The sequence below is a fragment of the Dreissena polymorpha genome, chromosome 4 (genome assembly GCF_020536995.1).
Source record: "Dreissena polymorpha isolate Duluth1 chromosome 4, UMN_Dpol_1.0, whole genome shotgun sequence".
Lineage (NCBI taxonomy): Eukaryota > Metazoa > Mollusca > Bivalvia > Myida > Dreissenidae > Dreissena > Dreissena polymorpha.
This window is the reverse complement of record NC_068358.1, coordinates 135,303,483-135,331,029: the sequence shown is the minus strand read 5'-3', so window position 1 is coordinate 135,331,029 and position 27,547 is coordinate 135,303,483. Positions and strand designations below refer to the sequence as shown.

At 34.8% G+C, this 27,547-nt stretch overlaps 1 protein-coding gene across 8 annotated transcripts in view; it reads right to left on the bottom strand.

Annotated features, from left to right (window-relative positions):
* Positions 1–27,547, bottom strand: part of LOC127876683 (cGMP-dependent 3',5'-cyclic phosphodiesterase-like) — a 245,295-nt gene that overhangs the window by 77,570 nt on the left and 140,178 nt on the right. For all 8 annotated transcript variants that reach the window (XM_052422071.1, XM_052422073.1, XM_052422072.1 and 5 more), the window contains exons 7-9: positions 10,264–10,354; positions 5,739–5,791; positions 4,117–4,191 (exon numbers count right to left, since the gene is read on the bottom strand). In XM_052422071.1, coding sequence (XP_052278031.1) covers positions 4,117–4,191; positions 5,739–5,791; positions 10,264–10,354 — 219 coding nt within the window. The remainder of the gene's footprint in view (positions 1–4,116; positions 4,192–5,738; positions 5,792–10,263; positions 10,355–27,547) is intronic.

Sequence of the window (27,547 nt, the reverse complement as noted above, 5' to 3'; positions counted from 1 at the left end):
TAGATAAAAAAGTATTACCTTGCAATTTGATAATAAGTATAAATAATCCAATAAAACACTGCCATTATTTACGATATATGTGTTTAGGAATTTTGTAAACACGTCCGCCATAATTTATAGGAACTGTACAGAAAGTTAGGAAATCGGAACAAATCGGTATATCTCGGAAAATCATTGATAAATGTATTTGTCGTTTTAATGCTTAGGGCCGAGTAATTTCGGCAAATCGGAACTCAACTTGCGTAAAATACTAGCTCAATTAACCGTTAAACTCCGCCTCCGTTCTCTGCAAAAGATTCGAAGGCGGAGCTATGCACGTGCTATAATTATAATTAAATTGGAGGATTGCAATTGAGAAACAAACGCACGATTGGTTCGGCATGTTGATTGCTAGACAAAGGAAGCCAATTTTGTCGGCGCGAAATTTGTCGCTTTATTGCTTCAGACAGCAAGCGGCTTTCCTTTGATGACGTCAAACTGTCAATTCACACAGACTGCACATTTTCGTAAGACTTTAACTGGCTCCTTGTTAACAATTCCAGTAAAAACACTTGCTAACATTAAACTTTGGATTAAATTATCAAAATAAAGCAAAAGCCAAGTTGACAAATATGATTGTATTAATTCGCGTCAGTTCAAATAAGACGTTTTGCTTTGTAAATCAACGAGTTTTCATGACAACAACAACTTTACCGCGACGACGCGGGGACTGATCTACCTCGATTTTTTTTCATGGACGATGTCATAAGTCCAATAAGAGCAAACACATACTTTGTGTATGAGTAGTTTATCTTATATAAGATTTATGCAACGGGCATCGCATTGCGTAATGGTGCGCATCGAATTACGGAAATGAAGCGCAGTTTTTCGTTTTAATAGGCCAGTTCATTGTTATTGTTTTGATTCCCGATTTTCGCGCATGCGCAATGCACTGGTAGTCAAAAGCATTGCTTACAGCTAACGCAAAGCATATGGATAACGAGACTTGTTTAGTCAATAAATCGAAGAGAAACTAAAAAAACAACACCTAAATAATATTTAAAAAATATAATGTTTAGTGCCAAAAGAATGCATTAACACATTTATTTGCATTTTAAAAGAACGCGTCATTAGCATAAAAGTAATTAAGATTGTCTGAAGACTGAACGACAGACAACTCGACGCAACAAAGAGCTCTATGCATTAGCCGTATAATTATTTGCAGAAAAGCTTCAATAAAAATAATGATACATCTAATTATAAAATTATAATTATCAATTGCATGCGTAAACTATAATAATAAAAAATTAGTGATAGCTAGAATGTGTCAGTGTTTCATTGAAAATAAACGTACTACAAAGCCCTATTAAAAGCGAAGTTCATGACGGTATTTACATGTAATTTTAATTTGGATGGGTGTTGTTCAGAGAATGACTTGAGGAATATTAACATTCAACTGAAAAACACAACCTCACATGATGCAAATTGAACTGTGTATTCATGTATTTTGTAAACTCGTTTCTAGTGATCGAGTATGAGTGACAACTATCTAACAGTTAACACACACGCACAAACACACACACACACACACACACACACACACACACACACAACATAATATATATACATATATAATATAATATATACACATTGTTTAATAATTATTTACCCCCATTGATGTCAAACGTTATTTCTTGTTTTTTATGATGTATTTCGTGCATTGCCGTAACATTACATCTTCATACGGAATGACGTATTTATAATTAACCGATGCCCGCTAAATACGTAAAATATTTTTTATTTACATTTTATAATTCATAAATACTTTATTTTTTATAAATAAAACGGGCTTGTATCTTTACCGTGTTCAATTTCCGATAATCTATAGACTTCAAATTTGTACAATAATTATGTAACATATCTAATTTAAGCAACTGTTAAGTATTTCGGTGGTAAATTTATTCAACCAAATGCCTAGTTACTTAATACTACCAGAATGAAGACATGGTGGCATCATCAATTGCGTTTAATGACCAGACTGTCATCTGCCACCTAGTGTGATTTATGACACCATGTTGTTAGTTAGGTCTGGACAATATCTGATCAAAACGAGATAATCGGATTAGACAGAACAAAGGGGCAATTAAACACCGGAAAACAAAGGCTTAAACGATTTTAAGATTGATGCAAACAATCAAATGAAAACTATTGCATTTAACCAAATGTTTATTTAATGTGTCAACATGTTAGTTTTCCCGGACCAGGGTAAAGGTCCCTGCCCAGACAAATACCATTATGGTTAATTTGTATATGTTTTTTATTTGGATTTGATCTATTTATTCATTGTGTTCAATCTTATTTGTTTCAGAAACGTAGAACAACTTGTTGGCATGTTGAAAAATAAAATCTAAATATAATCGTTTAAATTTAACCGATCACGCTCTATTTCTCCCCATTGATTGTATCTTTCTTTTGACTACCAATATAGCCCGGATGTAAACACGCAGGTGCGCGTGACGTCACGCGTGAACTGGTCTATGGGAGAAGAACGCATGTCATTTAATGGAGTGTTTAAAATTGCCTGATGTTACAAAAGGTGCTTTTAGGTGACTCATTTCATTTGAAGATATAGATGTGTTTCATTGCATAATTTGATTTTTCGTCTCTGTGTTAAGGTTATAAAAGATATGATGTCTTTGTTCTGATGTTATTAGTATTAACTTATTTTTCCAATGATGTTTTTTTTTTTTTTTTTTTTTTTTTTTCGACCGCCCGATGGACCATTTTCAAAATAATTTTTGTAAACCAATAAAAAAAAAAGTCGTGGCCTAACAAGGTTTCACTGATAAAATATAAAGAAAACTGCTCTGCCACCTTGCATCCATGTTTTTCAAGGAAACACAAATATTTGTCAACTTGAGCAGGCTTATATTAAAACAAATGTCCTGACAAATTTTCATGAAGATCGGCCTAAAAATACAACTTCTAAAGTGTTCATAATGTTTTAAATATAGCCATATAAGACAAACTTAACCGGTCCCTGGCGTCCATTTATTTGGATGAATTGGAACCATTTTCAATCTCAATTGAAACATTAGAAGAAGGATGTTCTTAACAAGCATCATTAGACTACAAATGTGGCATCTATAGAGTGTTAAAATTTAATTTGACCAAGTGACGGTGTTTTTTACCCCATGCGACCCAGTTAAAAACCCAGATTAAATATAATTTTGTACACATGTTCTGTCCAAGTTACATGAATATTGGAAAATAAATGTGGCCTCTAGAGTGTTCACAAGGTAGATGTTGACTACAACAGACAAAAGGCAATCACAAAAGCTCTCCATGAGCATAATGTGCTCAGGTGAAGTAGTAATAAACAAGATGTGTTTGTGAAACACAATGTCCCCCTATATGATGTTTGACATTGTAGGATGACCTTGACCTTGTGAAGGATGACCTTGACCTTGACCTTTCACCACTCAAAATGTGCAGCTCCATGAGATACACATGCATGCCAAATATCAAGTTGCTATCTTCAATATTGCAAAAGTATTAATAAAATAAGCGATTTGGGCCACATATATTTGACCTCTGACCTTGACCTTTCACCACTCAAAATGAGCAGCTCCATGAGATGCACATACATGCCAAATATCAAGTTGCTATCTTCAATATTGCAAAAGTATTCATAAAATGAGCGATTTTGGCCACATATAATTGACCTCTGACCTTGAAGGATGACCTTGACCTTAACCTTTCACCACTCAAAATGTGCAGCTTCATGAGATACACATGCATGCCAAATATGAAGTTGCTATCTTCAATATAGCAAAAGTAATTGCAAAATGTTAAAGTTGGCGCAAACAGACAGACCAACACACCAACAGACAGACCAACAGACCGGGCAAAAACAATATGTCCCCCACTACTATAGTGGGGGACATAAAAAGAAAGGATGGTAACGTTTCCATTTATCTTAAAAAGAGCGCTGTATAAATTGGATTCTTACACCCACACCCCAATCATGAAATAAAAATTCTGTGTGTATTATTTCTCAAACCAAAAAATCCTACATTGAATACCTATAAAACATTCCACATACATATTCGAGCTCAATTTCCCCAAGAATCTCACCTGGCAGAAGAGCTCCTGTGTTTCTGGCACCACCATCAGCAGGAAAGAGCACTCTGCCTGCGTCTCCTCCTCCAACTGAAAACAAAGGCAATACATTGGGAACAGTTTCAAATCTGTCATAACAAAAGCAGCATGTTTCTAAACAGCCCCAAGTTAGGATTTATGTAGGTCAAGCTTGGCTACTAAATCATCATAATATCCAATTAAGCATTTACTTGTTTTCTGGCAATAATAATTTCTACTTGAATGTGAGACAAGGGACAAAACTGTCACAAAACCAGGTTTTCAATTTAAAAAAAAAAGTCTGATAAAGGGAGACAATTCAAAATGTGCATTGTTACCCCCCTTGTTTCAAAATCAATCTATTTTTAGTCATGGCGACCTTGACCTTGAAGATATCAACATAATTATTTTGCGCGACACACCGTCCAATGATGGTGAACAAATGTGCAAAATTATTTTAAAATCTCACAATGAACGACATAGTTATGGCCCGGACAAGCTCATTTATGGCCATTTTTTACCTTTGAACTCAAAGTGTGACCTTGACCTTGGAGATATCGACTGACGACATAATTCTTTTGAGTGACACACCGTCCAATGATGGTGAACAAATGTGCCAAATTATTTTACAATCTCACAATGGAAAACCTGGTAAAAGTGATGATTAAACTTTTTATGAAAGAGGAAGTTTCAACAAGTAGTGACAGAGTAGTGACACACCATATAATGAGCATTTTAGCAAGTGTGTGTCAATTCTTATAGAAAACGGGATGTGTTTGTGAAACACTTTGTTCCCCCATATTTAATCTTTGACCTTGAAGGTTGACCTTGACCTTTCCTCACTCAAAATATGCAGCTCCATGAGATACACATGCATGCCAAATATCAAGTTTCTATCTTCAATATTGCAAAAGTTATGGCCAATGTAAAAGTTTGACGCAAACAAACCAACAAACAGACAGGGCAAAAACAATATGTCCCCCAGTAGAGACTGGGAGACATGAAAATCTAACTTTCTTGTCTAAGAGGATATTCTGGATGAAAGAAAACATAAATCCACCACAAAATCTATAAACAATATAAATTGAGAGTTAGGGTTCTGAATTAGTATTAGACAAATTTTGTTTTTCATAACTAGCTTCAAGAGAACATGGAAGAAAAAGGACATATTATATAATTGTATTTAAGTTTGATTTGTTTGAGACACAGACTGATCACAAGTATACTATACATTCTGTATAATTGTTTAGCTGATTTCTTAACAACCTTCAAAAGTTCAATCAGCCACACAAGGCAAACAGGAAAGTGGTAATGAAAAGGTAAATAGGGTTTTACATATAACAACAACAGATGGACCAATCTTGATTATAAGATAAGGTTGCAATATAGAATTGAGTGGTGTTGCCAGACACAATACACTTGAAGTAATGATTCTATTTTTTTACAGCATCTACCACTACCATTCAAATTTTAGACAACAGTAACCTAGTTGAAGAAATTGAATATAAATCAAACAGACATACAAAGCTATATATAATACCTAGTGGTTAAAGGCTGCTTCTTTCTGATTGATTGCATCAAAATTAACGAGACAATTCCAATAAGTAGATTTTACTTACATAACGGAGAACTTTAAGCTGTAACTGTGCTGCATCCTGGTCACATAAATCTCCTGGAAATATGATGAAACAAGATTTAATGACAAGCTAAACACATATCATTTTGAGACGTCAGCGTAACTAATAACAAACATAACAGTTATTTAAATAATGTTTACAGTTGCAGTGTGAATGCTAAATGGAGAAAACATATGAGAAACATTCACAATTAGTTAAAATGAAATGAAGCAAGTTAAAAACAAGAATAAGAGCTTTGTTACAAACATGACTAAAACTACCCCCAAACATTTAAACCCTTTACCACTTAGATACTCAGTACATACTTTCTTGCATTTGTAGTCCCTAAGAAAGTTATATTTTAGTTAAGACCTTTCTTACTATATTCAAGATTAAAGCCTCTATAACGCTCAAAATCAACGAAAAGTTCGTGAAGTGTTTTGTAAAATAAAATTAACACCTAATCAATCAGTGTTCCTTATAGCAATAGCCGTAATTTCAATGCTACATATGGTATGATTACACAGATTTTTGTAGACACAAAATGCTAGTTTTATTTATTTGTGACACAATTCCATTTTAATTTCCCTCGAATATATCTATTCATACGACACACAAACACTTAAATGGTACCATGTTAGTGTTCATGTGTCGTTTGAATAGATATCATTGCGGGAAATTAAAATGGAATTAAATATTCAAAACAATAATAAAAAAGAGCATTTTGTTTCTACAAACATCTATTTTACCAGACCACATCTGGCGTTGAAATTTTGGCAATTGCCATAAGGAACACTGATTTTTAATTGTTTAACTTAAAATAAATATTGAACAAAATATTGTACGAAATTGCCGTTGATTTTGAGTAGTATAAAATGGGGCTTTAAGGCTTCATCTCCAAACCTAAGATACTGATGAGCAACAAATGGCATAAAACCTGAACAGACTGCGAGTTACATGCTGTTCTGGTTTTATGCTGTTTGCACATACAGCTATGTTAACTATGCTTATAAGTGGAAAGGGTTAAATTATATGACTCGTTCTTTACAATCATAACAAGATGTGTTTGTGAAACACAATGTCCCCCTATATGATGTTTGACCTTGTAGGATGACCTTGACCTTGACCCTTCACCACTCGAAATGTGCAGCTCCTAGAGATACACACGCATTTCAAATATAAAATTGCTAGCTTCAATATTGCAGAAGTGACATTACATGTGAAATTTTGACCCATATATTTTACCTTGAAGGATGACCTTGACCTTGACCTTTCACCACTCAAAATGTGCAGCTCCATGAGATACACATGCATGCCAAATATCAAGTTGCTATCTTCAATATCGCAAAAGTATTCATAAAATAAGCGATTTGGGCCACATATATTTGACCTCTGACCTTGAAGAATGACCTTGACCTTGACCTTTCACCACTCAAAATGTGCAGCTCCATGAGATACACATGCATGCCAAATATCAAGTTGCTATCTTCAATATCGCAAAAGTATTCACAAAATAAGCGATTTTGGGCCACATATATTTGACCTCTGACCTTGAAAGATGACCTTGACCTTTCACCACTCAAAATGTGCAGCTCCATAAGATACACATGCATGCCAAATCTCAAGTTGCTATCTTCAATATTGCAAAAGTATTCATAAAATGAGCGATTTTGGCCACATATATTTGACCTCTGACCTTGAAGGATGACCTTGACCTTTCACCACTCAAAATGTGCAGCTTCATGAGATACACATGCATGCCAAATATGAAGTTGCTATCTTCAATATAGCAAAAGTTATTGCAAAATGTTAAAGTTGGCGCAAACAGACAGACAGACAGACCAACCAACCAACCAACAGACAGGGCAAAAACAATATTTCCCCCACTACTATAGTGGGGGACATAAAAACTCTTCTATAGACTTTTATGGAAGAAGTTTAAGATTCATTGATATGATATTAAAGATTAACTGCATACTCAAGGCAAACAGCCTGTGCACAGTTATTGCTGCTAGGCCAGTCTTTCGTCTTTCTGGTAATGGATGCAGCCACTTGAGACAATGTCAGACATTATCAGCCTCTGGCCAGGCCAAGAGAGCATAATTTGAGGTTTGAGCGTATAACTGTCTTATATGCCAAACAAATCTTGATAAGATACGATACTTTAATTCTGAATAACATATTTATTGTATGGATGTTGCATTACAGCTAGACAATCACAATATTGGCAACAATTGCCTCCTATCCAAAGCTTTTAGCCCAAAAATTGTGAGCCATCAATAATGCTGAAATTATTTAAATATGTTGGGTCATGTGACTGAATTTGGAGGGAAATTATTGCTCATCAAGTATTCAGTGGAAGAAGGCTGTCTCTTAACAGGCAGATAATTCATTGGTCTGTCAAGTGGTATTGATTGAAGCCAATAGTTTTGGCAGGCCCCAAGACAGATAAGCATGAGGTTAAACATTTTATTCAGATCATTAACTGGATTAAAATTCAGAAGATAACTGAACAATATTGTTGGGAGCAAGTTCTTATTCATTATATGCAATCCTTCCTTTATATTACATACATCAATAATGCATTTAGTTGAAAAAATGTTTTTCAACATTAACAAGTTTTATTGCATTTTGTTAAACTCGTGTCTTTTTAATGTACAAAACAAGATGCTTTTGTGAAACACAATGTCCCCCTATATGACGTTTGACCTTGTAGGATGACCTTGACCCTGACCCTTCACCACTCAAAATGTGCAGCTCCATGAGATACACATGCATTTCAAATATAAAATTGCTAGCTTCAATATTGCAGAAGTGACATTACATGAGCAATTTTGACCCATTTATTTGACCTCGAAGGATGACCTTGACCTTGACCTTTCACCACTAAAAATGTGCAGCTCCATGAGCTACACATGCATGCCAAATATCAAGTTTCTATCTTCAATACATTGTATTGCAAAAGTATTCATAAAATTAGCGATTTGGGCCACATATATTTGACCTCTGACCTTGAAGGATGACCTTGACCTTGACCTTTCACCACTCAAATGTGCAGCTTCATGAGATACACATGCATGCCAAATATCAAGTTGCTATCTTCAATATTGCAAAAGTACTCATAAAATGAGCAATTTTTGCCACATATATTTGACATCTGACCTTGAAGGATGACCTTGACCTTGACCTTTCACCACTCAAAATGTGCAGCTCCATGAGATACACATGCATGCCAAATATCAAAATGCTATCTTGAATATTGAAATACTGCAAAAGTGTACATTAAATGAGCGATTTTGACCCATATATTTGACCTTTGACCTTGAAGGATGACCTTGACCTTGACTTTTCACCACTCAAAATGTGCAGCTCCATGAGATACATATGCATGCCAAATATCAAGTTGCTATCTTCAATATTGCAAAAGTTATTGCAAACGTTAAAGTTGGCGCAAACCAACCAACCAACCAACAGACCAACCAACCAACAGACCAACAGACTGGGCAAAAACAATATGTCCCCCACTACTATAGTGGGGGACATAATAACATAAAATCAGCTATCAGTAACTAATCAGTAATTTATTAATGCAAAATAAATTGTATTGCATGTATTTTTGACAAATATCCGAATACTAGATTCCTTAAATATCTTTATTTAATATTACCAATAGAATATTTCATACATTCAGTGACAAAGGTGTTAAGTTTGTAACAATGCAACTAAGAATCATTATAAGCATGAACAAAAATTAATACTTAGATTAAAGTAAACATCTAATCAATGATGTCATATGCACTGAATTATTGAAATGTGAAAATAGGTTGTATGCCATTAAAAGCCAGCGCAGCACCTGAACAACCTGCCCATCCACACAGTCTTGTCTGGAGCTACCTGTTGCTAAAGCTAATAAGACCATGAAACCTTGCATGATTTTATAGCCAATAGCTAGCTACTAACCAGAATGTGCAATTGCGCAGGCTGGTCTTGACCTATACTGGTCTCATATGTCATAAGATCCAATTTTGCTAACGGGGCTCTATTCGTCCTTGCAATAATAGTAGAAGCAATCAACAAGAAACCGTCGGAGACGGGTGATGCTCCCCAAAGGTTTTTTTTTCACAATATTGCACTATATATTCAGATAAAAGGAAACGTCTTGAGCGCACAGTAGTTGGGGAGACAAGAATTTTTTATATAGAAAATTTCAAAGGACCATAACTCTGTGAAAAATCATCCGACCAGAACCCGCTGATAATATGCACATCTCCTCTTGGTAGTGAAGCTTCCCATAAAGTTTCATTGAATTCCGGTCATTAGTTGCTGAGAAATAGCCCGGACAAAAATTGTGCCGGGACGAACAAACAGACAGACAGAGGCACACATGGACAGACGAAGCGGCGACTATATGCTCCTCCCAAAATAACTTTTGGGGGAGCATTACAAGAGGGTTGGTTTTCACACACAGATGGGACTTCTGGGGTGATCAAAAAGCTAAGAGTATATGTCAAATGCAGACCCCACTTACCACACAGTTTGATTAACTGCTGGCTGACTCGCTCCTCTGTATTTCTTGGTGACTGAAAAGTCCTCTGTATATGGTTGTAGCATGCTGCAATCTGCGACAAGAATGAATGCATGGTCAGTGTCAATGCAAAGTCAACAAAAACTAAATATCTTTATGATACTAAATGTCACATGATGAAGTGTCAAATAAACTTGGTTTCAACACCACTATTTTGCTTTCAGTCGAATTTAGAAACATGCAACAGAACAGCCAACTATTCGCAACCGAACAGCCAACTATGTTCATCAATATAATCTTGTAGGATTTGTTTTCTTGATTGTTTTTTGTCTTGCTTAATACTGTTTATGTATATCCACATATATCTCTTAAATTGCTTTCATCAATTCTGAACACATATTTTTTTACAAATCAAAATTAACAAAACATATCACACAATATTTTTTCAATTATGACACTTTTCTCCATCAATTCACAGCCATTAATGTGTTATTCTTTCAAATACCCATATAAAATAGATCAATACCGAACAAAATTAACAACAATCATGAAGAGTTTTTAACTTTATTGGCAACTCAGTGCATCATTTTTACTCAGAAATTAAGGCATTCTTCTGATCATCCTCAGATTCATTTTCATTTATCTGCCCACACAAAATATCCATTTGCAATCCCTCATAAGTCCTTTTACCACCTCAAGAACAAATATCTAAAGGCAGTGCTATCCTTAGAATGAATGGACAACTAAATGTCTTCACAACAGCTCCTCCATTTAACAATGGATTATGCCATTAAAAGAGATCTGTAACTCTCCAGTATCCTAATCAAGAACTGTTGACAAAATAAAACATTAGCAGGGTAATTCTTGCGCCAAAAGCTATTTAAGGATCTCATTCAAGTTTTGCAAACAGTTCTGCAAAGTTGCAAAAAGTACATTGTGTCTCTATTTTTCATTTAAACCCATTTACAAACTGGCAGTCTAATTTATAGCCACGTTTTATTGAAACCCCATTTCCCAAATATTCACACGCAACTAAAATCATCTTTAACGCTACATAAGATCTGCTTATAACTTGTCATCAGAAATTCTGATCCAATACAATCCAATGCAAGAGTAAATATCCAACAGAAGTATTAACATTGGCAAAATTTAGCTCCTGCAACAGGGATAAATAATTCCTTTGGGAGCAAAACATTCTCTCTGTCACCAAAACATATTGACGTCTTCACCATCTAGGAGATAACTGCAAAAAATTTCAGTGCGCACAAAGATTGTAACATTCCTTCTCAGAAATGTTTTATTAGGAAAAAGGGCAGGAACAAGTAGGTTTTATAGTTAAACTTAAATAACTGGAGATCGTGTTCCCTTTGCTGTTCTGTTTTGAAGGCTTATGTGTCATTAGATTGAAAGTTATTATGTAAATGTCAGAAGCAGAACTAATAATTTATCAGTATTTTCACTACAATACAGTATTGCTGTTGATACTGACAGGACTCATTATTTCTAATATATTTCAGACATGTCTAATCCCATCTAGATAAAGCAGTGTATGTCAATAGGTTCATTTTATAGAAACTTTCGTTTAATTATGACATCAGGTAGCACTATTTTAAATAAGCCCGATGTAACAAAGAATTATATAAAAAAAATGCAATTTAGTTCAGTGAGTTAATTGTTTTTTTATATTTCGATTTACAAAGCTCTCAAATGGGAAAATGAGATATTTGATTCTAAACAAAAATTGAGAAACAATAATAAAAAATCTTCATAGACAATGTTCACAAGCCTAATGGCAATAACCAATTCTGCAGACTGGTTTGATCCAGTAAAACTATATAATACGGCAGTTACAACCAAAAAGTTTCAAGAACAAAATCAGACAATTGGAGACAGTAACATGTATGTGATTTACACATGTCCTGAATTCCCTTTTCTTTTACAAAAATTGGTGAATGTTTGTGTTTATGGAACTTTTAATCAAATTTGTCATCAATATTGGCCACAGTTTGCTTTTTTAAATGGCAATGGAAAGAGTACGAAATTATATATGTACTGATAAACACAGTTGGATTATATCTTCGGCTACAGCTACTTATGTATAAGAGAATCTTAGACTTTGCTGATGTTTTGAATAGTATATAATTGTTCTACTAAATTTGTCAGCATGCAAGTTATTATGCATTTAAACAAGAGATGTGTTTGTCAGAAACACAATGCCCCCTAATGCGCCGCTTTGAAGCCACATATTCGACCTTTGACCTTGAAGGATAACCTTGACCTTTCACCACTCAAAATGTGCAACACATGCATGCCAAATATCAAGTGTCTATCTTCAATATTGCAACAGTTATGACCAAGGTTAAAGTTTAGTGACAGACACACAGACACACACATACATAGACAGACAGACAAGCCAAAAACAATATACCCCCGATCATTCGATCCAGGGGCATAAAAAGAAGTTTATAATGTGATTCTTGCTACAGTCATAACTTTTTTTACATCTCCATTGGTACAATAGTAAAGTCCTAACATAACAATGACAGGTTACAGTAGTGTTTGTTTGTCAAAAGTCCAATAGAGTATTAGAGTTTTTCCATTGACACTCAACCTTGAGTTAATTCTTTAATTGTCTTTTAATAATTGTCATATACAAATCTGATCATTAAAAATGTTAATGTAAATTGAGGATGTTAAGTGTAACTCACATCTTTAAATATGTCTTGAGCTTTAACTGTGTATGCAAATGTCCACTGTCAGCTTACTTTGATAGGTATTTCGTATAATTTAATGGTCATGAATTAGATATGATGCACTTAATCATTATTACAAGAGGGCCATGATGGCCCTGAATCGCTCACCTGACTAACCAAATATAATCCCAACCCAGATTTCATCAAGATAAACATTCTGACCAAATTTCATAAAGATTTGATGAAAACTGTGACCTCTAATGTCTACACAAGGTTTTTCTATTATTTGACCTAGTGACCTAGTTTTTGACCCCAAGTGACCCAAATACAATCCCAACCCAGATTTCATAAAGATAAACATTCTGATCAAATTTGATAAAGATTGGATGAAAACTGTGACCTCTATTGTCTACAGAAGGTTGTTCTATTATTTGACCTAGTGACCTAGTTTTTGACCCCAGATGACCCAAATACAATCCCAACCCAGATTTCATCAAGATAAACATTCTGACCAAATTTCATAAAGATTGGATGAAAACTGTGGACTCTATTGTCTATACAAGGTTTTTTCTATTATTTGACCTAGTGACCTAGTTTTTGACCTATGGACCTAGTTTTTGACCTAGTGACCTAGCTTTTGACCCAAGATGACCCAAATACAATCCCAACCCAGATTTCATCAAGATAAACATTCTGACCAAATTTCATAAAGATTGGATGAAAACTGTGACCTCTACCGTCTACACAAACAAATTGTTGACGGTTTTTCTATTATTTGACCTAGTGACCTACTTTTAGACCTCAGATGACCCAAATACAATCCCAACCCAGATTTCATCAAGATAAACATTCTGACCAAATTTCATAAAGATTGGATGAAAACTGCGACCTCTATTGTCTACACAAGGTTTTTCTATTATTTGACCTAGTTTTTGACCTAGTGACTTAGTTTTCCACCCCATATAACCCAAATACAATCCCAACCCAGATTTCATCAAGATAAACATTCTGACCAAATTTCATAAAGATTGGATGAAAACTGTGACCTGTACTGTCTACACAAGGTTTTTCTATTATTTGACCTAGTGACCTAGTTTTTGACCCCAGATGACCCAAATACAATCCCAACCCAGATTTCATCAAAATAAACATTCTGACCAAATTTCATAAAGATTGGATGAAAACTGCGACCTCTATTGTCAACACAAGGTCTTTCTATTATTTGACCTAGTTTTTGACCTAGTGGCCTAGTTTTTTACCCCAGAAGACCCAAATACAATCCCAACCCAGATTTCATCAATATAAACATTCTTACCAAATTTCATAAAGATTGGATGAAAACTGTGACCTCTACTGTCTACACAAACAAATTGTTGACGGACACACGCACGCACGCACACACGCGCATACTGACGCTGGACATCACACGGTCACATAAGCTCACCATGTCACTTAGTGACAGGTGAGCTAAAAATGCTTGTATCTGTTGTTTTCTTTACAATATGACAGAAAATAAATATATTTGTAATTTATTAGTAGATATTTCCTAATTGGTTTTCTAAATATTTTAAGGAAACTTATTTGTACTACAGTCAAAAGTAAAATCACATTATTTTGATAGATAAAAAAATAAAATGTAAGTATTCATATTTTGACTTCTGATGAAAACAGTTAATGGTGTATGGATTATTCATCCACTAATCATGTATCCACCAATTATGCATTCCACAATTATGCATCTGCAAATCATGCATTTTCACCTATCATATTGACCATGCATCCACCAATCTTGCATTCACTAATCATGCATTCAACAATCATGCATTCATCAATTATGCATTCACTCATCATATTTATCAAGCATCCACCCATCATACTTATCAAGCATCTACCAATCATATTGATCAGCCAACCTATTATATTGATCATGCATCCACCAATCTTATTGATCATGCATCCACCAATTATGCTTCTGTCAATGATATCAATTATGCATCCACCAATCATGCAGCCCGCAATCTTATTGATCATGCATCCATCAATCAAGGGTTCACCAATCTTATTTATCATGCATCCACCAATCATGCAACCACGAATGCTTATTAATCAAGCATCCATTGATCATAATGATCATAATGATCATGCATCCACCAATCATACAGTGTTGAATCAAGAATCTCTTTAGATCTTTAGTTCCAGTAGTTAATTGATAGAGGATATGATGCAGTCTGATTTTAGATCAATTAAAACATAAAAGGACTTCTCAGACTGTATCTATAAAACAAAATTGTATACAAGAGACAAAGAAATCTTAGCAATCATACACAAGTTCCTAATTAATCTATTAAATATATAATTCAAATGTTAATAATCAACAAGGGCTGTTTGTGAAACACGCATGCCCCCTAAATGGGCTGTCAGTTCAACCATTGTGTGAATACGTAAGAAACCATTTTACTGCTTCAGGTCACTGTGACTTTGAGCTTTGACCTAGTGACCTGAAAATCAATAGGGGTCATCTGCCAGTCGTGATCACTGTACCTATGAAGTTTCATGATCCTAGGCCTAAGCGTTTTTGAGTTATCATCTGGAAACCATTTTACTGTTTCGAGTCACTGTGACCTTGACCTTTGACCTAGTGACCTGAAAATCAATAGGGGTCATCTGCCAGTCATGATCAATGTACCTATGAAGTTTCATGATCCTAGGCCTAAGCATTCTTGAGATATCATCCGGAAACCATTTCACTGTTTCGAGTCACTGTGACCTTGACCTTTGACCTAGTGACCTGAAAATCAATAGGGGTCATCTGCCAGTCGTGATCAATGTACCTATGAAGTTTCATGATCCTAGGCCTAAATGTTCTTGAGTTATCATCCGAAAATCATTTCACTGTTTCGAGTCACTGTGACCTTGACCTTTGACCTAATGACCTGAAAATCAATAGGGGTCATCTGCCAGTCGTGATCAATGTACCTATTAAGTTTCATAATCCTAGGCCTAAGCATTCTTGAGTTATCATCCGGAAACCATTTTACTGTTTCCAGTCACTGTGACCTTGACCTTTAACCTAGTGACCTGAAAATCAACATGGGTCATCTGCCAGCCATGATCAATGTACCTATGAAGTAACATGATCCTAGGCGTAAGCATTCTTGAGTTAACCATTTGGTGGACGGACCGACGGACCTACCAACCAACCGACCGACCGACGGACAGACCGACATGTGCAAAACAATATACCCCCTCTTTTTTGAAGGGGCATAAAAATCCAAATGATATTTATTACTGTTTGACACATCCTTGCTCAGACAAACAGGACAGAGGGGGTAATCACGTAATTATCAAGATGGCAATGTCCATGCCTAGACAGGTATTTTTCGCTGTTGTATACCCTTTATAAATTGTATTATTTTTTTACTTTGGCTCATTTTCCAGCCATACCAGCAAGAAAGTTACTGGCATTTATTTCATAGTAATATCCGCTCTATATCTCGACTTTACTCGCTGCGAAATTTCTAAGCTGGATAACCTAATTAAGGCTCCATTTATTAAATTTGCGGGGAGTAATGTCGACATATAAAGCGAATTTAAATACTAAATAAACACTTTTTACTGATACGGCTGGAAAGTGAGTGTCATTTAAAAAACAAACTGTCACAAGATACGCCTGTTTGAAGGTTTTGGACAACTTGATAACTTTACCATGACCCATATTTGAACTTGACCTACATATCATCTAGACACAACATCTGACCAAATTTGGTGTAGATCTGATGAAAACTACTTCAATTAGAGAGCGGACACCATGCTAAACCCTTGAAATGCACTAAGTGACCCCATGACCTAGTTTTTGGCCCAGCATAACCCATATTCGAACTTTGTGTAGATGCAACTTCTGACCAAGTTTGGTGAAGATCAGATGAAAACTACTTCAATCAGAGAGCGGACACCATGCTTAATCCTTGAAATGCACTTAGTGACCCCGTGACATAGTTTTTGACCCGGCATGCCCCATATTCTAACTTGACCTAGATATTGTCTAGATACAACTTCTGACCAAGTTTGGTAAAGATCAGATGAAAGCTACTTCAGTTAGAGAGGGGACACCATGCTAAATCTTTGAAATGCACTCAGTAACCCCGTGACCTAGTTTTTGATCTGGCATGACCCATATTTGAATATGATCTAGATATTGTCTAGATACAACTTCTGACCAAGTTTGGCGAAGATCGGATGAAAATTTGAATAAGAGAGCGGACACTGCTGTGGACGTCGCCGCCCACCCGACAGTCAAGGGTGGAACTATAATTTGTCCCGCGTATAATAAACAAAAGTAATAAAATGTATAAAACAGCAAAATATAACTGTGTTGGCATGGAGGTCGCAATCTTGACTATCATGTGATTATTCTCTCTGAGAACACAAGTCTCTAATATACATCTTGTCCAATCATCAGTTGCTCTGGCAACAGGACCTGTGAAACAATACTTTTGTTGTAATCAGGTCAAGTTTTCTGTTCCATTAAGCTAATCTAATGAATACAATTTTTTAGAACTGCCTATTTTTATCATTGTCAATGCATAAAATTGAGGATACACAATAAAACTAAACAAAACTGATTTCAAAAGATAATTTTTGTTAGGAATCACAAATAACAACAAGAGCACTGCCTTGCGGGTGCTCATCTATTTTTTTTTTAAAGGTGTAGGGACCTATCTCAATTTCAATCACAAAGGAGGGAGGGGTGAAGTGGAGAGGGGTGTATAGTGTGGGGGTGTGGTAATTTATTACATTGTCTTCCAAAAATGCAAAAAAAATAAAAAAATTGGGGGGGGGGGGGATTCTTGGGTGTGATGGTTGGACGGTATGTCAAAAATAAAATAATAAAAAAAATTATTTGTGTTTTTGAACCATGTTCGAAAAAAAACAAGAGATGTGTTAGTCAGAAACACAATGCCCCCTATTGCGCCGCTTTGAACAATTTTTTTTTTTTACCTTTGACCTTGAAGGATGACCTTGACTTTGAACTTCCACCACTCAAAATGTGCAGCTTTATGAGAACGCCGCTTTGAAATATTATTTTTTTGACCTTTGACCTTGAAGTTTGACCTTGACCTTGAAGGATGACCTTGACCTTGAACTTCCACCACTCAAAATGTGCAGCTTCATGATAACGCCGCTTTGAAATTATTATTTTTTTACCTTTGACCTTGAAGGATGACCTTGACCTTGAAGATGACCTTGAACTTGAACTTCCACCCCTCAAAATGTGCAGCTTCATGAAAACGCCGCTTTCAAATTATTAATTTTTTTTACTTTGAAGGATGACCTTGACCTTGAACTTCCACCACTCAAAATGTGCAGCTTCATGATAACGCCGCTTTGAATTTTTATTTTATTTTTACCTTTGACTTTGAAGGATGACCTTGACCTTGAAGGATGACCTTGACCTTGAACTTCCACCACTCAAAATGTGCAGCTTCATGATAACGCCGCTTTGAAATATATTTTTTTGACCTTTGACCTTGAAGGATGACCTTGACCTTGAAGAATGACCTTGACCTTGAACTTCCACCACTCAAAATGTGCAGATTCATGAGAACGCCGCTTTGAAATTTTTGAAATTTTTTACCTTGAAGGATGACCTTGACCTTGAACTTCCACCACTCAAAATGTGCAGCTTCATGAGATTCACATGCATGCCAAATATCAAGTTGCTATCTTCAATATTAAAAAAGTTATGGCCAATGTTAAAGTTTTCGGACGGACAGCACCATAAATTTGACATTTGACCTTGAAGGATGACCTTGACCTTTCACCACTAAAAATGTGCAGCTCCATGAGATACACATGCATGCCAAATATCAAGTTGCTATCTTCAAAAGTGAAAAAGTTATGGCCAATGTTTAAGTTTTTTTCGGACGGACCGACGCATAGACTGACTGACATACTGACGGACAGTTCAACTGCTATATGCCACCCTACTGGGGGCATAAAAATTATTTTTTTGGGGTGGGGGGTAAAGTGTGAGGGTGTGGTGGTCATTTAATAGATGATCTTTAATTAAAAAAAAAATAATGGGGGGATTCGGAAAGGGGGGGCCTGTTTGATGGTTTGGGTGGAGTCTATTGTGGAAGGTCAGGTAAGATTTGTTTTGTCAAAGTATCAATCGAATCTAATCATAAATAAAGAAGTTATGGCAATTTTAGCAAAATTTAATAATTTTACCTTGACAGTCAAGGTCATTCAAATGTCAAGGTAAAATTCAACTTGCCAGGTACAGTACCCTCATGATAGCATGAAAGTACTTGAAGTTTAAAAGCAATAGCCTTGATACTTTAGAAGTAAAGTGGATCTAAACACAAAATGTAACCATATATTCAAAGTTACTAAGTCAAAAAAGGGCCATAATGCGGTAAAAATGTCAACCAGAGTTATGCAACTTGTCGTTTACTGTCCCCTTATGATAGTTTGCGAGTGTTCCAAGTACTTTAGGGGTAAAGTGGACCAAAACACAAAACTTAACCAAATTTTCAAGTATAAAGGGCCCATAATTCCGTCAAAATGCCAGTCAGAGTTACATAACTTTGCCTGCACAGTCCCCTTACGATAGTTAGTAAGTGTTGCAAGTATGAAAGCAATAGCTTTGATAGCTTTGATACTTTAGGAAAAAAGTGGACCTAAACACAAAACTTAACCAAATTTTCAACTTTCTAAGTATAAAAAGGGCACATAATTCTGTCATAATGCCAGTCAGAGTTACATAACTTTGCCTGCACAGTCCCCTTATGATAGTTAGTGAGTGTTGCAAGTATGAAAGCAATAGCTTTGATACTAAAGGAGTAAAATGTACCTAAACACAAAACTTAACCAAAATGTTCAATTTTCTAAGTATAAAAAGGGCACATAATTCTGTCAAAATGCAAGCCAGAGTTATCTAACTTTGCCTGCCCAGTCCCCTCATGATAGTAAGTAAGTGTACCAAGTTTGAATGCAATAGCATTGATACTTTATGAGAAAAGCGGACCTTAACGCAAAACTTAACCGGACGCCTACGCCAATGTGACGACAATAGCTCATAACTTTTTTTCAAAAAATAGATGAGCTAATAAAAAATTGTATTTTCGGGGATGTGACTTTCTTCAATGAGAAAGCTATTAGGCAAGCTATAGAAAAATAAGGAGCCGTATAATGTGTTTTTATGTTTGACAGGGGTAAAATTTGAGTCATGCATTTTATCATGTTGGAAATAATCAAACTGATATCATAAATAATTATAAATGGAAATAGTATAAGAATGAATTTCAATTGGCTGCATTATAATTGGCATAATAAATCAGAAAGTGAAGTGCTCAGATTGGTTTGTTTTTTTAACAGGCTGCAGAATATGCATTCAGCATACTACCTATCAAAGGAGATTCAGTTTTTTTGTCATTGTTCATATACATAATTTTCAAACAGATCTGCTTGAAAATTTCTATGAAAGTTGTGAAGAGACGTCATAATAAACAAATTCAACTTGTATACTGATCTGCCAATTTCCAGGAATCTTATCAGATGTGTTATTAATTGGAAACAAAACAAGGGCGATAACCAATTTGAGCACTATTGTAAATAAAAGGGCCTTTGAAAAAGATGATGGTCTAAACTATAGTTGATCAAATGAGACCACATGGTCACATCAAACTGTAAAAGTTTGGTCAAGACAAGACAAAAATAATAAGTCTTACATTTTCAAGCAATTAATTATTAGGTGATAGTTACTGTGGTGTTTAACGCTAATATTCGGTCTTTTCGTAACTAAGAAGTTGTCTCCCATTCAGGTAGGTATCACGAGTATCCCGGGTAAAAAGCGGTCCGTCTAAAATGCATATATGACTAATATCCGCGGATATGACCGAAAAGTGCGGATATGAACGAATATAAGCAATATTGAAACTTTTTCTGCAATGTTTATTTCAATGTTTAATGAAAAATACACAATATGTATTAAAAATGCAAGGTAAAAATATCTTATATTTAATTGTTACTATATATTATAGTTAATTGGTACGTAAAAATATGCACGTTATTTTATTTATTCAAATAAACACAGGATATCGTAGTGCTACATTTAAATGTTTGAAGAATGATTATAACCATTATAGTTGCGCTGTTATTGAAAAGCAATCCATGTCCCGGTAAAATTTTAGATTTTTCGTTAATATTTCAACAGTTCATATCAAATATCCTGATAAGTTAAAATACGAAGCCTATATGTTTAAGATTAATATTACAGCTGTTACATTCACTTATAAAATCTAAAATTTTAGGTAGGTATTGTTTACTTCCGGTTGTAAATATCACTAAGCGCATGTATTTAAAACAGTTATCGATTGAAAATATGAATTCTATTAAAGTCTCTATAACGCTCAAAATCAACGAAAATTTCGTATAAAGTATTTTGTAAAATAAAATTAAAACCTAAACAATCAGTGTTCCATATAGCAATAGCCACAATTTCAACGCTAGATGTGGTATGATTACATAGATTTTTGTAGATACGAAATGCTCGTTTTTATTTATTTGTGGACACAATAAATTCCATGCTAATTTCCGGTGAATATATCTATTCATACAACACACAAACACTAAAATGGTACCATGTTAAAACCATAATAAAAACGAGCATTTTGTATCCACAAACATCTATTTTACCAGACCTCATCAAGCGTTGAAATTTCGGCAATTGCCATAAGGAACAATGATTTTTAATTACTTAGCTTTATTTTACGAAATATTGTACGAAATTTTAGTTGATTTTGAGTAGTAATGTTACTTTAAAACTTTGGTGACTTTAATTCCAATGAATATTACAACAATTGTCGAGGATGTCTTAAACTATTCAAAAACTGAAATTCAAACGTTTTTAAGGTCGAACAATGTAAAAATTAGTGGAAACAAGGACAAAATTGTATATCTAAATACTAAAGTTTTGAGATGACATCAAGAATAATAATACATTCAGTATATTATATAAACATTATGTAAACTTATACAACAAAACATATGTGGTGTCGGCGTGGTTATATTGTTTGTGGTGTGTGGCCCTAAAACAATCTTCTGGCACTTCGTCATGTGCGAGGATATGAATTTAGAGTTGGAAAAATGATAATGTCTATTAAATTGTTATATTTTGAGACAATACTAACATATCTAATGGCCCTATCTACTACGAAAACAAGCCCACGATTCGCTACGATTTCTCACATTTATTGAATCGGGAAGACTCGTGACAGTCTGCGATTCAGTTACAGTGGTACAATTGAGTTACGACGAATCGTGGGGTTCGGTTTAAGTCTTGCAAATAGGGTCGCGACTTCACTACCATGTGTAAGAATCTACTGCGACTGTACTACGAACGATGCAGATCGGTCACAACTAAGCTAGGACCTCACCGAACGCACCCATGAATTCGGCGCCAATATCTACTGATGTTTATTCTAACACGGCACGCGACTTGTTTTCTATAGACAAAGAAGGAAATAAAGTGTGGGTTATTCTGCAATAAATTATGGGCGGAGCTTAAGGTTTCGAAAATAGTTCCGAATAAATAAAGAAAATATTGCAGTAAAATGCACGTACTTAAATCCGGCTCTTAAAGAAATGTAAAAAATGTAGTACGTATATAAATGTAATGAAACAACAAAATTGTATATTTGTTGATAAGTGGCATGACCACGCCTGCTAAGAATTTGTTTGTTTAGAAATGTAATTAAGAAAACATTTATAGCATGTCATCTTTTCAGAAGAATTAACAAATGTGATGTCATTTAGTTTCTATGAGTGTTGCATGTCATCTTTTCAGAAGAATTAACACATGTGATGTCATTTAGTTTCTATGAGTGTTGTTCTCAATGACAGTGACGTAATTTGCAAAATATTTATGAATGAAAACGACGTCAAATGTTTGTACAATTCAATGACGTCACTAAGGCCACAATTAAAATATTGTTGGTTTGCCCTTTACCGACCCTAAATTTTACAGGTGGGTAGGTAGGTAGGAAAATTATTTTATTTTATTTGAGAAATTATATTTTTAATACTCTTATAGTCTATGAATATTTAAAACTCTGTTATTAAAGCACTGTTGCAGTGAACGAAGCCCTATGAAGCTTAACAATATCTTGTTTGCTGTTTATTGCATATATTAATATCAAATGCATGCTTGTGTGTTATTACATCAAATATTTGTTCATTATAATATGTTAATTGCTCAAATGCATTTGCAATTATTTAACAGCCAGACATCTTTTATTTTTAACTTAAACCTTTCCCTTAAATTGGGCTTAATTAGCATGCAACAAGCATCGAAGGAGTCTAGAAAGACAGCCCAAAGCCTTTAATGGAAAAATTCAGACATGGCGAAAGACCGTCACATTTTACAGGCCAGACTTGCCAACCAGGAGAAACAATTTACAGGCCAGTTGAAATTTGTACATGCCTCAATTTTAAGTGTTTGACCGGTTAGTGCATAGTTTCGGCATGGCAAAGTAAATTCATAAAAGGGCAAACTGAACAATATTATAAAGCATTATTTCTTCTTGAATGCTCTGAGCTTTTATGAGTACATACGTACAGCTCAGAGGGTAAATAGCTGGGAGTTGTATTATTGCAACTAACATAAGCATGAATACTTGATTTGGGGAAATAAATTAAGGGTGTTAGTTTCAGTTTGTGGATATATCAAAGACATAGATAACACAGATTGGAAACTTCGCGCCTTATCGGGCTATCTCTCGGCGGGGTCACGTGGTCGAGAAACTGATAAGAACACTTGGGATCAGCAGACGATTTATTCCATGAATAAATCGGAGTAGTCCGGAGATAGCCGGTGTATCACGATTGCGATAAGATAGCGACGCGTCAGTAGCAACGGCTACGATTATCGAGAAAAGTTATGCGAAAATGTTACGGCGCTGTAGAAAGGCGGCTGTAACTTGGTAAATAATGATCCGATTTTCATAAAATTAAGTTTCATAGAAACATGAGTAATTATGTTTTTATAAAATCTCGATTTTATTTACCTACAATAAGAATTCATAATGCCGCGATCATTGAAGCAATTGCGCTAAGAACTTCCAAATCGCGGCGAGAATGCTGTTGAATAGTTTATTTGAAAGGCTTTTGCTGATAAAATATTCTTGTATAATTTGGTATTTCAGACAGTTAAAACCTTATAAAATATTATTATTTCAAAAAGGATAGATACATGTGGACACATAGATCTAGGTCTCTGATTAAAACAACATTACAGTATAATAAATGCTATGATCGTTCGATCCAAAAACGGTTTTAGTTCGACTTATTTCAATATTGATTGTGTAGATTTTTTTCAATTGTGTGTGTGCATAATAGGGTAAAAGAGCTTAAAATTGTACCATCTTTGTACAAGGCCAAAATCCTTAAAAATGAACATTATCCTCCAGTTTAATTAATTCATACCAAGATTAACATATCACCAAGCATAAAAATCTGACTTAATCTATTTGGGATGAAAAATGAAAAAGTTTATCAAAAAGAACAAAAACACGTTTGACAGCTATCTTGTACAACAGAAGAAAAGAGCTTAAAATTGTACCAACATTGTATAAGGCCAAATCCTTTAAATTGAATATTTTCTTGTAGTTAGTTTAAATCTATACTTAGATAAACATATTGCCTAGCATAAAAATCTCACTTCAACGATATGGGATGAGAAATGGAAAAGTTTTCACAAAGAAACAAACCACTTTGGCGACAGGTGTGAAAAATTATTGAATGAAATAACAGTCTAAAATTGTACAAAATGTACAAAGGCAAAATCCTTTAAAATGACTTATTTTCGTCTACTTTTTATTAATCATACCTAGAATTTCATATCACCAAGCATAACAATCTGACTTAATCGATTTGGGATGAAAAATGAAAAAGTTTATCAATAAGAACAAAAACACGTTTGACAGCAATATTGTACAACAGAAGAAAAGAGATTAAAATTGTACCAACATTGTATAAGGCCAAATCCTTTAAATTGAATATTTTCTTGTAGTTTGTTTAAATCTATACTTAGATTAACATCTTGCCTAGCATAAAAATTTTACTTCAAATATATGGGATGAGAAATAAAATAGAAAAGTGTTTCAACAAAATACAAACCACTTGATTGAATGAAATAACAGTATAAATAGTACAAATTGTACAAAGGCAAAATCCTTTAAAATACCTCATTTTCGTCTACTTTTTATAAATCATACATAGATTAACATCTCACCTAGCATAAAAATCTTACGTTATCAATATGTGATGCTTAATGAAGAAGTTTATAGAAAAATGCTTCGGGCCTTTCAATTTTTCAAAAATTATCGAAAATGAACGAATCCAGTGTTCTCTTTCAAATTCCGATAAATTAATAATTAATTAGAATAATAACTACCAAAACCTAAAGAATTATCAAGACAGAAAATAAATACTTATTTCTAATCACACACAAAATATTCAATATGTCTTTTTTCGGAGACCGACTTTGCTCACTAAGTAAAGTTCGTAACGTTGCGCTTTCAGGCATTCATTGCTCTGCAAACTGACAACCGAGCGCTAAAAACACTAATTAACACATTAATATTGTTAATAACAATATCAAAATAATATAAACTAACCAGATCATGCTAAGAATACCCTACGACATCAAATATTAACGACTAATTACGAAGAATAATTGTTTGCTTTATAAGAAATTGGCCGACAGCAGCTGGAACAGGGAATAATCTACAGGTACACCGGCATCTCCAAAATCAATGTCACGTGACCCGCGTCCGCCGATAGATATTATCGCATATCGCTATAGCGGAGACGAGAGATTCCAATCTGTGTTATCTATGTCTTTGGATATATTAACGCTTTCAACATATATACTTCAGTGTTGTCGATGTATTTAGCTAAGAGACATTAATATATTAAATAAGTTTACCTTTACATATCCATTTCACTAACATGCCATTACAGTAAACTGTTTAGTGTGGCAAACATAATAAAGCAGAATATGCACATGAATCTGATTAAACACAGATCCACTTGCATATAAATCAAATCACGTTTGTCTTTTAATTTGCATTTTCGAACGATAATCCTGTAACTGTTAGATGTATTTTTCTTTGCGAGTAGACTGCATTCCAATTTTCAAACACTTGTTCTGTGACATTCAGTTCATACATTTCCAAAAAAAAAAGAGTTTTATTTGTATCTAAAACGTATGCTCCATCAGAGAATGACACGCTCTTTTCATTAATCCATACTAATTATATGATGTCCGTCGTAAATTCGATAGTCATTTGTCCTCACTGGACATCGTTATTTCTTTTAATTGTCCGCCATCTTGTATCACGTTAACAACATGTGTACAACAAACGTAAACTCGTATATGTCCGACTACTTTCGCGAACCAATAGTTAAGTATGATGTCGTTCGGCCATTTTCACGGAACACCGCCTATCGCGATGCTGGTTATAGACGCTTGCATTACTGTCTATTCTGGGGCGTATGAAATTCCAACCATCGGAGCGACCTAGATCTGTCAGGGGCGATAATAATAGACAGGGATATAAATACGCGCACGAATAAATATTGCAGTCGGCTCTTTTATGATCGTCGAAAAGAACGAAAATAAAAAAAATACGTTTTCAGAAATCGCAATAAAATTTTTAGGGTCGGGGGGTAAAAAGTGGGTCGGTCGGTAAAGGGCAAACAAACTCAATTTTAATTTAGGCCTAAATAGTGAACTTTTTACTAAGAAGGGCGGAGTATTGAAAAATATAGTTCACGTCCAAAAGCTTGAAGCAAATCAATCAGAATCGTGTAAGAATAGAAATATTTTTCTATGATGGCTTGTTGTCGAAAAACCCACAGTAAGGAGTATAGATTCGTGTTATCAAAGCACTCATGCTCAGCATTCGTGATTTAATTCCTACGCAACTATACTCCTTACTGTGGGTTATTCGACAACAAAACATGATGGAAAAATATTATTTCTTTATCATTCTTTACAAAATCATAACTGTTTCGTAACTAAATCGCGAGAATCTTAGCGGGCTCGCAACTCAGTCGTGGTAAACTCTTGAGAGTCTTGACAAAGTCGTAAATAATTCGTAAACAGATCACGTGACCACCGATTCCCCGATTGAGTCACAAATTACCTAAGATTCCATTACGACGCCCAAGAACGCACTACGACACTGTTAAAAGTCAACTGCGATTAAATTCAGTCTTGGAGGTCTTGGTTAAATTTTAAACACGTTTAAAAACTGGCCGCGATTTTTTGGGAGCTCATGACTCGCCCGCGACTAGCTACGAATGAGTTTGGACCTTCGCCGATTGAGTTACGAATGTCCCCGATTTCAAAATATTGGAAATCTGGACAAATCGTGGGGAATCGGGTCGTAGTGGAATACCCCTATCACACATATTGTGTATTTTTTTTATTAAACATTGAAATAAACATTGCAGAAAAAGTGTCGATATTGCCTGTATTCGTCCATATCTGCACTTTTCGGTCATATCCCCGGATATGAGTCATA